Source organism: Oratosquilla oratoria, chromosome 6 (genome assembly GCF_046742065.1).
Source record: "Oratosquilla oratoria isolate Oo_2021 chromosome 6, ASM4674206v1, whole genome shotgun sequence".
NCBI classification, from domain to species: Eukaryota; Metazoa; Arthropoda; class Malacostraca; order Stomatopoda; family Squillidae; genus Oratosquilla; species Oratosquilla oratoria.
This window is the reverse complement of record NC_134782.1, coordinates 17,664,885-17,683,062: the sequence shown is the minus strand read 5'-3', so window position 1 is coordinate 17,683,062 and position 18,178 is coordinate 17,664,885. Positions and strand designations below refer to the sequence as shown.

The window sequence follows — 18,178 nt, the reverse complement described above, 5'->3', positions numbered from 1 at the left end:
ATGTTTATTTTTACATTTCTTCCTTTAATATGAATGTAATTAGAAATCCAATTATCTATCTAAGTCATTCTTAGGATATGTACAAAATGTGTGTTTATCACTAAAATAAATGTATGGTAATTGTAGACTTCACGCTATAGTGCTAACGGGAGGCAGAACTCACGCTATAGTATCGTAGACCTCATGCTATAGTCACGCTAAAGTAGCACCTAAAAATCATCCTTTGATGTATTTCTTATTATTAACAATACTTGCAGGTCACTGTTGGATCGCCTACATTATCAGGCTTATTCCTTTCATCACAAGTTTTCGTTTTACCAATGGAAAAACTTTATACAGGTTAGTTTATTAAGTTATAAATGATAAAAAATATCTTGGTTGTGATTCGATTTGGGAAAAACTTTTCTGAATCGTCTGTATACACTACATTTACTCAATAGATTATTCTATACTGTACTAATTTAGTTAAAACAAACCAGGTTTAGATCTAGATAATATTTAATGCTATTCATCTTTCATTCAATTCACTTATTGTTTCTTGTTTAACGACAGGAATTTCTTGAAGACGAAGAGGTCAAATCAACGCTGCGGATGCCAAACTCTTCCGTTTCAGGTAAAATATCATTTGTCAAAATCGTATTGATGTATATATTCTGCACAAAAGAATTAATTTGGTAATGGGGTAAGTTTTCGAACTGGACACAATCTAGATGTGTGACAAAAACATATCGTAAATCTGTTAAATTTTCGCGTAGAGCGAAACCGGTGAGGAATAAATCCGTGTCTTCTTTTTCCGCCAGCCTCAGCTTGTCACAAACACGCACACACAAAGGCGGGATATCACGAGCGTAGCACCCCTTCCCGCAAAATACAACTAGGTAAATACATACACACACACACAGACGGCGGTTCGGGTTCGAATCCTACCCAGGGCTGTTATCATTTCAGTATTGCTGCGTTGCGGGTTGTTACTCCAACTCTCGTGGGCGGGGAGTTGGGTGTGTGTGAAAATCGGTCATATATGAGCTCTGAGCTCTCTTCCGGGAGGGAAATAGTTGTCGAGCACGAGTTCAACACGTGATCCAAGACAATGGTGAATCACACACACACACACACACGACTCGTGACGCAGTGGTTAGAGTTCCCGTCTGCTACTGCGGCGGTCCGGGTTCGAATCCCACCCAGGGCTGAAGCAATTTCAGTATCGCATTACTGCGGGTCGTTACTCCAACTCTCGTGGGCGAGGAGTTGGGTGTGTGTGCGTGCGTGTAAGGTCACAGCATTGCCCATAGATCGGTCATATATGAATTCTGAGCTCTCTTCCGGGAGGGAAATAGCTGTCGATCACGAGTCCGACACGTGATCTAAGACCAGGGTTAATCACAAACACACGGCGGTCCGGGTTCGAATCTCGCCCAGGGCTGAAATAATTTCAGTATCGCTGTGCTACGAGTCGTTACTACAACTCTCGTGGGTGGGGAGTTGTATGTGTGTGTGTGCGTGTGAGGTCACAGCGTTACCCATAGGTCGGTTATATATGAGCTCTAAACTCTTTTCTGGAAGGGTAGTAGCTGTGGATCACGAGTCCAACACGTGATCCAAGGCCATGGTAAATTACACACACACACAATATATACATATATATATATATATATATATATATATATATACACATATACATAAAGGGGATGGTTGAGTCAAAATACCACTTCATGCACATTAAAACCCATCTAGCGCCACTCCCATCTTAGCATCTCGTGGATGGAGGTTCACCCCTGTTTTCCGCCATATTGTTTGGGTCAAAGACAATACAGCGAGGGAGATGAAGCGCTTCCAAATCAGGGTCAGACAGATAGAACTGGTTTACCCTCACCACTTCATCTAATGATTATCCCTTCCTCTTCTACCCAAAATGCTTTGCAGAACAAATGAAAACATGTACACTTAAAACCCACTCTTGGAGAAATGATATCAGAAGTACAAGAAAAATGTATATTTCGACTACTATCTGTAGTCCTCTTCAGCAGAATGGTTACAAGAAGATAGAATACAGGTATAAATGAGATAGTGAACAGTATATTTATACCTGTACTCTATCTTCTTGTAACTATTCTGCTGAAAAGGACCACAGATAGTAGTCGAAATATATATATTTTTCTTGTACTTCTGATATTCTTTCTCTGATAGTGGGTTTTAAGTGTACCTTAACAAATGTGTTATAACATTACAGTTTCCCAGATGAAAACATCCCATCGGTTTGCATCACCTTTCCACTCCATCAGCCTCTTTTCACTCATCTTTTGGAGTCTCTCAGTTTCCTGTTCCTTAGACATTTCTCGTGAATCTCATCCGTTCTTCTTCTTATTTGTTTTCCTCTTAAGTTCTTTCTCTCTGTTTCTGCTTTCCACGTTTTTTGCTAACCTTTCCTCCCTCATTCTTCCCATGTACCCAAACCACGGAGCACTCCGTGATCCGGTTTACTATACCCGTTGCACTGAGAACTGGCCGTTAGGGCGGAGCACTGGGAGTTTCCCTGTGGTGCCACATCTAATTATTTCATAATTTTATTTTATTTTATAATTCTATTTTATGATTTTATAATGTTGCCACATATGATCATATTATAATTTTTGTCACACACCACCACTGAGGTAAAAATCAAAGCAATGTTTTCTATACAGAGGTTTCGTTTCTTCGAGTGTAGACATGGCATATGGAAAAGAGAGAGCGACGGTGCCGCTACATCTAATCTCTGGCCCCGCCCCCCTCACACTGCATTCAGAAAACATTGCATCCACACGCACGTTCTCGCCATGGATGCCCATGTGTGGCAACACCGGGAAATCTCCTAGCCCCGCCTTATCGGTCATTTCTCCTTGCGCTGACTATACCCGTCAATTTTCTTTCCAGCACCGTTTTCTGTCTCACCACATCTACTCTATCCATTTTTTGTGACACGTATCATATTGGATCATGTGAATAATCTTCCCTCAGTCCTCTCAGGGTGGGGGATTCTTTGTTTGACCAAAGTTGGGTTGGTGATTCTTCACTTGGTTACCAAACCACAGCTAAATGTTGTCGACATTGATACCCCGTTGTTTGAGAAGTCAGGCCCAACCACACCGAACTGTACCATCGCTGCCTGGCTCAAGCAGAGTTGCTTGGTCGAGTCCGTGGCGTATATCAAGGCGAAAGTCTCACACTTTAGCTACCGCGTTGCAACCAAACTTGTTTGTTTGTTTGCCGCGGAAATCCGTTTGGCGCCACAAGTGAAATGTTCTCGACATAGTCCCATTTTCTGTGGGCCGGCGTTGCTGCTCGTGAACCTCTTGTGTGGCTTGGAGAGTTTCATTCAGACGTCCGATCATCCTCCACCGCGACATTTAGGTTCAACGTTGGCTAAGGCCAGACTTCTCTCGCGAACTATCTCAGAGTATCATAAAACAAGTAGTAATCTGTGATGACGTAGGTTCTTTGGTTACGTCTGCTACTGCTGGTCACGGATCGTTGTGGCTTGTAGGAGGTTGTTGCAAGGGCAATGGTGCACCGGAACATCACCTCCACCATTTCGGTTGAAGACATCATGTGAGTTCTTAGAGTTCTTTTCTAGAATCGAAACGTGTCTTGAACCTCACGCAAACTATGGCACCAGGGCACCATAATGGCACAGCATTTTGCATTCGTTGTATATTTTTTTTACATATTTCTTCTGACTCAGTTATTCTTATAGTTATTGGATTTTTGTTGGTCGGAACTCATGTCATTTCCTGTAGTTGCTATCTATTGTCATGACTCGGGCTGCCGTCTACTTTTCGATCCAAGCGACGGTTTCTCTGAGTGACTTAGTGTTGCATCCTGGACAGTTATCTGAAATGCGGTCATCCAGCCTCCACAAGGACTGGATGGTGGCCGCACCGCAGTCTGGCCAAGTGGACTCTGTCCTTTCGGGGGAGAGAGGATCTAGAGGGATTGATATCAGGGGGTCTGGCATGCAGCAATGTATTGTCTTTCAGTTTGCTGATGGAGCTATGAGTGATGTGATTATGGGTTATGCTTCTGAAGGCCGGTGTCTGGTAGTTGTGGAGGAAGAGAATATTTGTGTGTGATATAAGTATTTGGGTGTTGTTTTGATGTTTCTTGGCATGTGTGGGTGTTCTATTATGTAGTGTAATGGGCAGGGTGACCAGATTTTGAAAACTTAAATTGGAGAGGTATATGGACAATGTGTATCAGCTGTATAAACCGCACAAAACAAGCTCGCGGCTCCAGTGCGATCGTGACTGAGAAGGACTCAAGCGGCCAAGCCGCGCCCCCCGCTGTGTTGCCAGATCCGCTTGTGCTCATACATATGAAATTTCACTCAGATATCATTGCTTTCGAAATAATATACTGTATCTGTAATTTTTTTTAATTTTCCTGCGAAGTGTCTAAAATCTTGAAAATACGGGACAAAACGCGCCCCGAGGAGTGTTGATACGTGACGCGGGACAAATGCTTTAAATACGGGACGATCCCGTATAATACGGGACGTCTGGTCACCCTGGTAGTGGGTGTGTTGTGTTTGTGGAGGCTGTGGCAAGGGTTTGTGTGCCTCTTATGTCAAGGTGATCCTGGACTTTGAGGACTTAGGTTTCATGGTGTAAATGGTCTGTAGGTGTTGTACTTGTGCAGCCTGTAATTGTCTTTAGGGCTTTGTTTTGTATGTTTTTTTTTTGTGTGTTGTGGTGTGTCTTAGTGAGATTACTGGCCCATGTAGGGCTCGCTTAATTCATAACTGAGTGTATGCATTGTTTTTATACTGTAGTATTATTTTCTTTGTTTTGTCCAAATGTTGTTCTTGCAATTAATTCAAGCACATTATGTCTAGATGTACATTTATTCCTTATGTTTGTGATGTACTGTTTGAATGACATGGATGTATTGTATGTTATGCCAAGAATCTTTGGTGTATGTGTGTGTTATGAGAGTGTTTTTGATGTATAGGCTTGGTATGTACTTGTGTTCTGCTGACCAGTAGGTGAGAAGTGTGGCTGTAGATTTGGTTGGGGCCATTTTAAGTCTATTTGTAGTGAACCAGGTGTTGAGTATGTCGAGGTATGGCTGTAGCTGTAGCTTTGTCTGCATTACCGTGTGTGCATATAATTGTTATGTCCTCTGTGCAAGAAAAAATTTGTATTTCTGAGGTGTTGGGTGTGGGCATATCATATATGCATAGAATAAAGTGTGCGAGGAATAGAACTGAGCCATGTGGTACTCTGTTCTTAAAGTTTCTGTAGTACAATAATTTGTCATTTAAGAAATGTATGACACATAAGCATTTCTACCTGCCAAATAATTGGCCAGCCATCTTTTGGTATTATTGTGCATGTTTGTATTATATATTTTGTTTGGGAGTGTGATGAAGGATAGGATTACAAGTTTGACCAATGTCTAGTGTTATGAGAAGTGTTCTGTGTGGGGGCTTATCTGAATTGATGCCACCAAAAACTCTTTGTGTGAGGTTTATCAGAAGAATGTTTGTGTAGTATAGTGATCTAAAACCATGTGATTCAGCAAGGGGGTATCTGGTGTGACTAGTAGTATGAGGCATTTTATGACTTTGGAGGGGGTGCAGAGAAATGTGTTTGGGTGGTGTGATGCTGGAACTGTTGGGTCTTTGTTGGGTTTGGGGATGGTGGTGATTTTCCCATGTTTCTAGATGTTGGGTATAATGTTGTGCGAACAGCTGTAGTTTGTAATGTTGTTGAGTGCATGTATGTGGTCTAAGGTGTTTAGACAGATGTTACTTGTGTTATCAGGGCCAGAGGCAGATGAATGCTCGAGGTTATGGATTATATGCTTTGTGTGGCTGTCTATGAAGGGTGTGTAGTCTGGGTCTATGGGGAAATTTTTCTTACATTGAATGATGCACCAGTTGTTGGGGTGAGGGGTGAGGTGGCTTGTCTGTGCAGAATGATTTATGAGTGTTTTTACTTGTCTGTTTGGGGGTAAGTTGACTTTTGTTGTGGTTATTACTGTGTGAGAGCATGTTGTGTTATTATTGGATAGTGTAATACTGTTGAGTGTCTTGTACAGTTTTTTGATGTTTGTTTCATGACTTTGTTGACAAATGTTTGCAAATTCTGTGTTTTGTGTCCATGCATTTTGTTGTTGATTTCAGTGTTCGTTTATAGTGACAGCCATTAGTGATATCCATTTAAGGCAGGCCCATTGTATGCATCAATAAAGAGTGTAGTTTGTAATTGTTCAATACAAATTGGATTTATGAAATATGTTACATATTCTAAACAGCTATCAAACAATACTTGTTTTAACAAATCTTCCAACATCTATTTCTGTCTTATCACTACTAATTTTCACTCTTCTTTAAGGTTGTAGTCTGCAGGTAAAAAATGCTGAGCTTGTGCCATGTACATTGACATCCATGGATGTTTTTCAAGCTTTGTTTGACAAAGGCATTGTGTTTGAAAATGGTGATATCAAACTATCCTACCCAGAGTATCTTTGTCACTCTTCTGTTGATGATGAGCTACAAAAGGTAACACAATATTTTACTGTATAGTACAAGCTTACCAATAGTTATATATTTTTCTGAAATGTGCTTCAGAATATCAATTTTACATATCTTTTTCAGGCACTCCTAATTGATGATAGCGATTCATTCCTTGTTTTTGATGCTGAAACCCGCAGAGAATTCCTCTTTCTAATATTCAGTCTCTTTGTGATTGGTGGAGAATGTTGTCAACATGATGACAATATAAAAAATTACTTGGTGATGACAAAGGGCTTATACAAGGACCTTTTAAGGTAATACAGGAAAAATGTCAATTTTTTCATTGCTATTACTAACTTGTACATTAGTTCTGGGTCCCAATAATCAGTTTTATTCAGCTGAGGGAAACCACCTGTGCTGCAAGAGGATTATTTCTGTGGCTGTTATAAATGACGTGCATATTTGGTCTGGTTGAAAAAAAAAAAAATAATAAAATAAAAAATAATGGTAATAATAAAATAAAATACATTGTAGCCAATCAATCTGTTGCCCCATATCTTTCTTTTTGGAGACCCATGGCTCCAAGGAACCAGCCACAGCCCCCAGATTACCTCATATGACACTCGTTGAGGAAATATTTGTAGAGTTCTTTGGAGTAAGTGTAAGGCATTGTAAGATAGCATGTTCCATATCATTGGTAATTTGTGAGAACTGTTCTCAACTATTCCTACACAGCTTGGTTCCCAACAATCAGCAACATGAAAACAAAGAACTTACAAACATTACAGATTGGAACACAGAATAACATCAGAATGCTCCAAAACAACCTCAGTTGGACACCTGGATAGATACCAAATTCCTTCCCATAAAACAAATGACAATGACTTGAACACAATTCTATGCCAGAATCTTGAGCACCAGACACTATACGAGGCGTCTAGAATACAGGGGTAAATGCTACACCTCGTTGGTATGGAAATGTGGTTTTTCGAGCGTTCTTGATAAGAGGCAAAAATGGCTTACACATGATACTATTTCTTCCCCCTTTCTAATATAAATACATGATTAGAAAGGAGAAATTGCTGTTATCATCCATAAACTATTTTGCCTTTTAACATCAAGAATGCTCTAAGAATCATATTTCTGTTCCAAGGAGGTACTTCTCTCTGTCCTAGATGCCTCATATCTCTCTTGCAACATCAATGGAACAGGAGAGAGATTGATAGACTGCTCAATGGCCTTTTCCCCTTTTTTGTGGGGATTGGGTGGAGTCAAAGGATGTATCAATTCTTTTGCAAAGGGAAAAATATATATATATATATATATATATATACAGGTGCAGGATACAAAATGAAAAACATTCTAATTCTAAACCTCTTTTATCTTCCAGCATCATAAAAACAATTCTTCATTTCAGAGCCTCAGCTGAGAATGGGAAGGTTGTCATAAAATCTATTGTGGTACAACTGCAACTGTGTCTACCAGAACCTTGCCCACATTTAAAGAACTATTTCTTCCTCATCATTGACCCAGATCACCAAGAGGTTAAAGTTTTACAGTGTTTCTAAGGATCGCCTTCACCAATGATCAGCTTCTAAGGCAATGCGGGTAGGCCACATTTGAGATGAATTATACGAAAGATAACACTTCACTTGAAAATAGTGATTTGGAGTAATGCAAGGGAGCAAACAATCATATACAAAATACCAATGAGTATGTGTAACTGAACCACAGGTACTGACAAAAGATTTTTTAATAAAACATATTTACATGCAACAGTGAACTAAGCTGATTACAGTTTAATACAGTGATCTAATAAATGTTATGGGATGATATAACAGTATGAAGGTTATACTGTGAAACTATTCATGATAGAAGCATAAGTTTTTACAATTCAAATCTTTTTACATTTTTCTTTTTATGTGCGGGCTTTGATTTAGCCAATCCTCCTTATGAAGGGGAAAAGGTCTTTGTTATGTATATATTTTAAAGCTGTATTAGAGATTTTATCCATGTTTATGAAAATAAAATTTTACAAAAATTACATAACATCTGCATATCAATACAAACACATCCAGTAATCAAATACAGAGTAAAGATATTTGTATATTACATATTAATTTAAATATAAATGTACAAACTCTTTAGGCTTCTGTTATGCTTCCAGGTCTCTATATACTCCACCTGGGGGATATTTAATCAAAAAGTCTTTGAGTATAGCTGGGAAGAATGCCATGACCTTAAACCTCTGGCCCATTTTATCAGCATCAACCAACATATTGTAACTTGATATTAGGTTCTTCTGCTGGTCATATGGACAATTCTTCAATAATTGCTGAAAATAGAGTTAAAAAGTAAATTATCTTAATGGTCACTTAAGATCTTTTGTATTTCTGTATATTAGAGAGAGAGAGAGAGAGAGAGAGAGAGAGAGAGAGAGAGAGAGAGAGAGAGAGAGAGAGAGAGAGAGAGAGAAGGAGAGTGAGCAATAAAGAGAAAAGGAGGGAGAGAGCCTCAGCAACTTACAGTTAATCTGAGTTCAATTCCCATGTTTTTCAAGAAAAATCCTTGTGGGACTGGACCATAGGTGGTAAGTTTATCTTCAACTTGCTGTTTGAGATAGGAGAAATCAACATCAGCTGTCAGATCAGCTGAGCCTGGTTCACATAATGGATCGTGGAGTTGATGATTTTTGAAGCCCTGAAACAATCCACAAAATCCTTTTAGAGAGAACTTACATTTTTTTTTTTACCAATATATATATATATATATATATATATATATATATATATATATACACACACACACATATATATATATTTGTTTAAAAGTTTAGGAAACACAACTGAAGCTGACATTTAAATGTACAGGTATGTACCTATATATGTTATGTATGTATTTGTTTCTCTCAATGCTTGCACATTTCCTAAAAAAGAGAGAGAGAGAGAGAGAGAGAGAGAGAGAGAGAGAGAGTGTAGAGAGAGGATAGAAAGAGAGAGGATAGAAAGAGCAAGAGGATAGAAAGAAGGTTGAAAGAGAGAGAGAAATGATAGTGAGAGAGGACCGAGAGAGAGAGAGAGGAGAGAAAGAGAGAATTATAAGACAGTCTTTCTTACCCGAAAGAGGGAGGGAGGTGTGGTGAATGGGAGTGGAGTGGGTGGTGATGAAATGGGTGGGAGTGGAATTATGCATTTTGACTTTGGCTACTTTTCTTATATGGGGGGGAAAAAGCCCTTGGTATATGCATGCATGTATATACTTACCCTAAAAGTATCGGTCTTATCACCACTGTGACCATAGTCAATAATTAGGGCAGCACCTCCAAATTCTTCCATTCTTACGGCCAACTCTTGACAAAAAACTCCTGCCTCTGGACAGACCTCAATTTCATCCCTTTTCTCTTCCACCTGATCAACAATTAAGAATAGTGACATGAAAAATACACATACTTAAACATGTATATTAAGGCATAGCAACTGGTATTTGATGTCGAACTATATGTGAACAGATCAACTATACATTTATAGAATCTACTGCATATAATGATATGAAAAATAAAGTTTCATATATCTTGCTGATACTAATGATGAGAAAGTTGTAAAGATCTCTGACTAAGGGCTCTGAAAAGTAATATATTTTTTTTTACATCCATGGGGAGGGAAATTTTTTGGAGCTTGATGGCCCCCTTTTAACGGATTTTAGAGGCAACAAAGGCCAATTACTTGCAATAAATTTCAGAGTACCCCACTATATGATCACAGGATATCCTCGTTAAGTTCGATACCAGTAAATATGTTGAATTTTTTTTGAGAGGAAGGGTGGGAGGGGTGTGGAGTGTATTTAGGGATGAAATGGGTGGGAGTGTTTTTATGCCTTTCCTTTTGTGGCTACCTCCCTTGGAAGGGGGAAAAAGCCTTGGTATATGTATGTATGTATGTACGTTGAATTTATCATATTTATGTGATCAGTGTCCCTCCTTTCCTCCAATAGAGGGATGGGTTTATCTTAAATTTTGACATCATCAATTCACTTCAAAATTTTAAAGGCTCGTATTCAATCAATCAATTATTGACTCCAGTTTCACTGCATGGAAAACCCATAGAGGATGCAAATGGTCCTTGGAACATCCCACAGACCTCTGGAATACTTTGGACTGTTGTCTGTGCTGCACCTGTGTGAGACTCTTTCCATGTCATGGCTGAAAATGGAAAGGAGAGGAGAGTGTTTACCAGTTTTTATCTACCCATGTGTGAAAAATGTAGCTTTAGTTGATAGAGATTTTGGGTCTAGTCTGGAGACTATGTGTCAGCTACTCAGGGCTACACCTCCTAATGTAGTTGAGGGGGTTGATGGGTTTTGAAAATGGTCAGCTTCGCTGTCCATCTTGCTGGACCATCACATGCAGGTACCTGTCACTGCTTCTGGCTTGTATAGTCCCACTAATTCTCCTTTTTTTTCCCTTTTTTACAGAGAACAGGTTCTATTACTTAAACACTTTTTATATGCCTCGTTTCTTATATTCAGTATGAGTTTTGTGGCTCATCATTACATGTCTTTAATGAGGTTTGGTGCCCATACAGAAACATAACTTTCCATGTGTGGGTAGACCAGTGATCTATGTAACTGGGTGACGTTAGCCGGATTTCTTTCTTTTTTAAGTAAAAACATCATGCTAACAATCCTAGTATCCTTCTTTCTTTCTCTGTGGTAGAAATAAAATGCTTAGATGTTTTAAGGTCATGATGATAATGACATGAAAATACTTTTTATTTTCCACTTTATTTAGAGTTTGGCAATAGACTAGCTGACTTTTTTAGGAATGTCCTCTGTGGGGCTACAGGAAGAAGGATGCCTAGTCCTAATCCCCATTCTATTTTTCTCACCTCTTACGATTCAAGAGGGGATACTTGGTGGCAGTATTCTTTACCCCCACCACAGAGTAAAACTTTTTTATACTTACATTAGGAAAGAGACTTGAAGCAGGCGTAGGAGCTTTGGAGAGAATATAACGCAGGTGATGGGGACCATCTCCTTCATCAACATCAATCAAAATTTCTCTCCAGCCTTTATCCGTTTTTAAGAGTTTATGAACTGGCAGAGCGTCCAAAAACTCTTGTGCTATGTATATTGAGTATCCATATGGTACTTGTGCCAGGTGTCGGTGCCAATATACTTGAAATCCATCCACGGTTTTATTGGTTTTATAGTGGACTTCTACTCCTACAAAAAAGTGTAAATATAAAAATAAGTTCCAATATGCACCTTCTCTTAAACTCTGGGCCCAAAGAAAATTGGGTCAGCTGTTTATACTTCATTCTAATTTGGTTAACTGCAATTTTATAGCTTTAACATATACACTGCAATTTGATCTATTTTCTTTTTGCATTTTATCCACCAGAAGTTACAAAGGATAAAAATACTGCAAGGAATTTTTATGAAGCATGGTGTTTCTGTCACCTTCATCCCCTCTTGTGATCACCTTCCCCCAATGACCCTCTAACCTCTCCTGTGATATCTCATCTGCCTTCCCAGCCCCAAACATCTGATTTTAGTTTAATGTCAATAACTCCTATCAGGAAGCTTGGATGGTGTCTCTTACAGAAGACTTTGTAGTGTGGGATTTAATGAACCATACCCTTGGGTCAACTACTTCATAAATCATTTTGAATGGACGAGGAAGGAGGGGTTTATCATGCAGTGAGAATAAACTAACTCCAACTGTGGAAGACCTGCATCTTGTTTTTTACCCTAGCAGTGTAGCAAGGAAACAAGCAACCTTCATCCCTGGGGTGCAGAGATGGAAGGGGAAGTTGAATGTGTTTTATTATGCAAGTGTGCTTGTGTCCCACCCATTCCACTGCCTTTCCCTCCCTCTCATCTCAACTTCTCACGGATGGAGGGTTATCCCAGTACCCTATCCACTGCCCTGGGTCAGACGCAGTGCAGCAAGACACAGTTACATCCACATCAAGGCTGCTTCACTTAATCCCACATGATGGGATGGAGAGGAAGGGGATGCTGATTAATTGAAGTAGCCTTGCTGTGGATATACTGTGTCTTGCTGCATTGCCTCTGACCCAGGGCAGTGGGAGAGATACAGGGATGACTCTTCATCCATGAGGTGCTAAGATGAGCGGGAGGAAAGGGTGGTGGAGGGGAGTGGAATGAGTGGGAGTGGGTTCATGCCTTCTGATTTGGCTACCTCCCCTATAAGGGGGATAAAGCCCTTGGTATACAGATAGTGTGCTCTGATTTGGCCATCCCTTTTATTAGGTACCATTTGCTAAGACTAAAATATCTATGAAATTGGTGGGGAATAAAGACTCAGTGAAAATATACCATCACTTTCATAGTTCTCAATGGGTTTTGTTACTGTTCCGCAGAGTTTTTTTTCTTGTATATCACTTAGATGTGGTGAAACTTCTACAAAGTGTACTTCAAGGTTCTTCTGTGCCTCCTTGTCAAAACGGCCCAAAACCTTGTGGAAAAAGAAGAAGAGAGATGTGTAAGCTCATATAGAAGTCTATTTTACAAATGTAAATACATAATATAAATATACCCCATGCTGGAACAATACACGAATTACAATATAAATGTGATAATTAAAAATTAGACATATAATGAATTTGATGCTAAGTATGATAAATTGTAAAGAAAGAAATGGAACCCCATGGGCATTGTTTCTTTCCTGTGTACTACAATTAGGTACATACCAAATGCTCTTTCCCCTTATAGGGGTAGTTGTTGAGCTAAATCACACACCCACTACATAAACAGGAGTAGGGGATGGGTAATAGGTGGAGTTACAGGGAGGTCTGTAGTGCCAGGTAAGAACTGTGGTAGAGATATGAAGTTGGAGATGTGTTCAGAACATAGTGTTTAAGAAGTGGGCCAAGTATATGTATATATAGAAAAAGGTGGTAGAGGGAAAGGTGGTTGATAGGGCATTAATGGACTGTGCAGTGGTACCCAAAGGAAGGATTGGAAGAGTTCTGGATGTTCATATTTTCAGAGGGATTGTCAGATAATTCTTTGGTAGAAATGAAACTGACTATAAAGGAAAAGTGGAGGAGGAAAAAGGAGGGATGTAGAGAAATGCTGAGAGTAAACTAATTAAATGAGAAGAGTAAAGAGAAATAATGTCAAGAAGCTAAATAAAGTGTGAGAAGCGAGATGATCATATCCATTCTGCACAACTATAGTGCATAGAGGCCTTATTGTCTGATGATGATAAAGAGATTAACTTACCCTTAGGATATCCTGCATGAGTGTTCCTCTGCCTGGACCGAACTCGACAAGCTTCAGTGGCTTTGGGGATCCTACTTTGTACCACTCACTGAACACCCAAATACCCAAAAGCTGAAAATACAACGATTACACAATTAACATCAATTCCTCTTCGAAAAAGACTTCATACTTGAATTTCTATACAGTTTGCCCCTCAATAAAGAGATTTTAGCCCCTTCTATACCTATGTGGGTTGAATCCTTTTACTCTGACTGATGCACTATTCAACTGCACATGACTCCTTCAATGGAAAAGTGATCAAATTGATTTCAATTAATCCCTTCCATACTGAATGGCACATATCTTTATATTGTGACTGCTGAGGGCTATTTATGTAGTTATGAAAAATAACAAAGGAGTAATACAATTTGTGAAGGAACTGGGGTACAGATGGGATTGGGTTAAGAGTAGAACAGGCTAATGTTAGGTCACAGGATTAAGAACAAGGAGAAAAGGAAGAACCAAGGAGAACAAGGAGAACCAAGGAAAAACTGGAGGGATGGGATGAGAATCTCCCTAAAGGTGTAGTCAAGATGTTAAATAAGTAAAAATGTGTGACAGCATGAGTTTCAGAAGAATGTACATATGTAGATAACAACCTGTTTCACGAGAGGGGAGCATTTAAGATGAACTGGTGGTATTGCTGGGACAGAGATGGGGTGTAATTTTTGCATGGTTTAAGCATGTGGGAATGAAATTGATGTGTATGACAGGAGTGAAAAGATTGAAGATTTTCTTTTCCTTGTCTAGTCACTTTGCTTTAAAGGTAATGACTGTTTGGATTAAAAGGGAAGGGGTAGGTGGCGTAGTACATACCTCACCAAACATTTGACATATTTCTGGAGAGGTTATGAAATCACCTTGAGCTCCGAAAACATCTTTATTCATGTAGTAGCCTGAGTATGGATTAGTTAAAACTTCCCTCATGTAGTCATGTACTGTCAAAGGTCCTGTAAAACATGCATACATATACCAAAGGCTTTTTCCTCCTTACACGGGGGGTAGCTAAAAAGAAAAAGGCATAGAAATCACTCCCACCCATTTCATTTCCCATATATTCCACTCCCCTCCACCTTCCTCCCTCCCTCCTATCTTGGCACCTAATGGAACAGCAATCTCATTTTTTATTTCCTTTAAGATTCTTAGATGCCAACTGTCAGGCCCTGGTGTTTTACTAACTGAGTTTTTCTATACACCTTTTAATTTTTTCTTTTGTTCAAAGTACTGTTGACCTGTCTAATTTGTACAAATCATCTGAAACAATACTGATACACCCATTCTTTTATAAATCAAGTGGAAATCTTTCTAAATAACTTCAAATCTACATAACAATAATGATATTTATTTCCTCAAGTTTAACTGACTAGAATATTGCAGACCCAAAGCTGCTGGCAATAGTCTTTTGACCTTCCCATATATCTCTCTGGAAAGAAACATTGTAGTACTGTGTTGTATTTACATGAGACAGTTTTTATGCTAACAGACTATAGTGGTGTGCAAAAACCAGCTGCTAGTTGTTAGTTCTCATACTTGTGAGGACGGAGAAAATACAATCTAAGCTAAGAGGGAGAGATCTTGAGCCAAGTCTGGAGACGGAGTGCCACTCCCTCAGCTTGATGATTCTCTCTGACATACATCTTGCAGGACCATCATTTATTGGTACAAATTGTTGGTCCCTCTCCTGCACAATCCTTATTCATACATATAAAGGATATCTTACCATCAAACTTGATCCTTGTTTTCAATTGCTTCAGTAAAGGAGTTTCAGCAGATTTCTGTTTAACCACTGAGGATTGGTTTGTGACCTCTTCTGATGCATCATCCTTGGCATCTTTACTGTAAAATCTCTGGTGTCTGGTACACCATGATACAGAACCTGTACAAAGAAAATTATATTAATAAGTTATTTATATATATATATATATATATATATATATATATATATATATATAAATAGTGGGGATGTTTTGTATTAAGTGTTCTGTATCTTTTGTGTGGTGGTTACATTTAGGGCAACTGGAGTCTTGCTAGGCCAATTCTGTGTTGGTATTGTATGAAGGGTTGTAAGAGGGTTGGGAATGGAGAATGGTTTGAGGAGAAGGTGGGGCTGCACCTGGGTTGTGCAATGTTGCCTTAGTTGTTCAGTACATAAATTATGTGGATGGGTTTGTGAGGGAGGTAAATGTAAAAGTGAGAGGCAGAAGTTTGGAATTGGAGAGCAAGTGTAAAGGGAAGTGGGATATCAACTCACCTTGTTGGCTATCCCTATTTACTAGTCAGGCAAAGTAAGACAGTAAAAGGTATAGCATGGATATGAAGGTATGTCAGTCTTATAAGATGGATGGGATGATAGTAGTATTAAGTGAGGTAAAGACTGGGTTGTATACCTTATCTAATTTGATTAGAGGTGTATCAAGGAGTGAGCCAACTGTTATTTGCCGATAACACTGCACATCTGGCTGAGTCTGAGAATGGAATGAAGCAGTTGGTGGAAGAGTTAGGGAGGGTGTAAGAGAAGAGAAAACTGGAAGTAAATGTTGGTACTAGTAATGTGACAAGATGTTCAAGGAGTAATGATGTTGTAGGGTTGGAGATGAATTTTGAGGGTGAGAAGCTGGAGGAACAAATAATAACAGGGAAAAAAATAGGGTTCATAAAGTTTACCTTTATTTTCCTGTGGTGAAATATGAGCAAATAATTTCTTCTTGACTGTGGCACACCTGAATTAGGTTAGGTTAGCCGGTGACCTTTTATTTGTTTTTTGCTAACTCCCAGCCCCCTTCCACTACTTCATTGGTTAGCAAAACAGGAAAATTTTGTGCTTGAAATACCTATTACTGCATTTGCTATTGAGGTCTATGATAATAATGTATACATCCATCTATGATAAGAACTGTAACGTCTACATTAAATACATTTATTGAAGAAAATAAAGGCATCAGACATGCAACATACAAAGGGGATATAATCTTATAAGTTTATATTGCACTAGAGTGAACTAGAATACATCAACTGGAAGGTTAAATTTGCCTCCAACTCCAAGTGAGTAGAGACAGTAGTACTATTTTTCTGGTATTGACAATCTGACAGTAGTTTTTATATCTAGTACTAAATTACTACAGACTGTAATTCTTAAGAGATGTAAATTAAAATTTCCAATTGCCTAGATATATGGTAGTTGGGTGAAAACAAAAACAAAACCAAAATTTACCCATTGTCACCCCATGTTTCAGTCTTGCATGAGCCTGCGACGATTTCCATCGCTGCAAAAAGTTCACTATCGCTTTAAACGATTTGTCCGTCATAATTATTGGTGTTCACCATTCATATCTTCATAGAACGGTGTTGTAGGTCTGGACAATGGAGAGATATCAAAATCATGGACTGCCAAATTAATACAATTTGATATTTTGCAAGACGATAACAGGTTCTCAGTTTCAGATTGGTAAACATAAACAATTAAATTCATATATCTTTGTTACGGCAATGATGATCTTAATGAATGTAAATGATAAGAATGATCAAACAATATGTGATGATAGAATGTACAAATAAACATACCTAATTCTCCTCCTTTTTGCAAAATAACACACTTCGAAACCGAGTCCCGTTCGTACGTGCCAAGTTTCATTGCAGACATCTATTACTTGCGCGGTCGATTTGAAAATAATAGTAGATGTGCACATAGTTCTGGAACAAGGAATACAAAAGTTCTTTTATTCTGAATTTCTCAAAATCCTAAAAATTAGGGACTACAGGTTACTGGTTCCAGAGACGAAAGCCATACACATGGACGTGGTATAGCAATACTATGTGTTGCAATGATCGATCACATACTAGTTGGTTCAGATTGAACTTCAAGCCCAGCTACTGATGACGCTCTATTAGGCCTATGCTGGATAAAATAAATATGAACTATATCTAACTACAATCTATGGGACTCCTTAATGGTGAGATCCTCAAGTCATTGCACTCACGAAATAAAATGGTTTCAATTGTTTCATCATCATCAAAGTGGCATGATCATTGAATGGCCAAAATGAGCAGAGTTGTTCATGTGATAACCGCATTGGGAGCTCACAGAGGTGGGCGGCCAAGAAGTTTCCCAAAGCTTGGCCATGCAATATTTATAGTCACCGCTCACACCTAAGAGAAAGTACGAACGAACCTACATAAAGCGTGGATATTTCCATTATTACAATTACCCTCGTCATACCACATGAGTTCTCTCGCTGTATCATTGTATACAATATGGATCAGAAAATTCATACACTGGGAACTTAAACTTTAGGTCAGAGGATATTTACCTTTCGAATGTTCAATCTGATTAAAATGAAATTAACTAAATAAACCAGGAGGATGAATTCGGTTATATATTCCTGAAATAGATTATAATAA

At 38.8% G+C, this 18,178-nt stretch overlaps 1 protein-coding gene across 1 annotated transcript; it reads right to left on the bottom strand.

Annotated features, from left to right (window-relative positions):
- Nucleotides 1–7,853: 7,853 nt before the first annotated feature.
- LOC143026320 (protein arginine methyltransferase NDUFAF7, mitochondrial) lies at nucleotides 7,854–17,468 on the bottom strand. The gene is made up of 10 exons (XM_076186508.1): nucleotides 17,342–17,468; nucleotides 16,992–17,133; nucleotides 15,501–15,656; nucleotides 14,597–14,730; nucleotides 13,742–13,852; nucleotides 12,833–12,971; nucleotides 11,454–11,713; nucleotides 9,757–9,900; nucleotides 9,020–9,193; nucleotides 7,854–8,828 (listed from the first exon to the last, which is right to left on the bottom strand). The coding sequence occupies exons 2-10, from the start codon at nucleotides 17,083–17,085 to the stop codon at nucleotides 8,649–8,651; spliced, it is 1,392 nt and encodes a 463-aa protein (XP_076042623.1). The 5' UTR covers nucleotides 17,086–17,133; nucleotides 17,342–17,468; the 3' UTR covers nucleotides 7,854–8,648.
- Between the last annotated feature and the right edge of the window lie 710 nt (nucleotides 17,469–18,178).

What these genes read in the sequence shown, in the direction of transcription:
- LOC143026320 (XM_076186508.1), bottom strand. Translation starts at nt 17,085, where the DNA reads ATGACGGACAAATCGTTTAAAGCGATAGTGAACTTTTTGCAGCGATGG. An exon ending in CTTCAAGTCTCTTTCCTAAT is followed by an intron (nt 9,901 to 11,453) that starts GTAAGTATAAAA and finishes ATTGTTGATCAG; the next exon opens with GTGGAAGAGAAAAGGGATGA. An exon ending in ATAAGACCGATACTTTTAGG is followed by an intron (nt 9,194 to 9,756) that starts GTAAGTATATAC and finishes GGATTGTTTCAG; the next exon opens with GGCTTCAAAAATCATCAACT.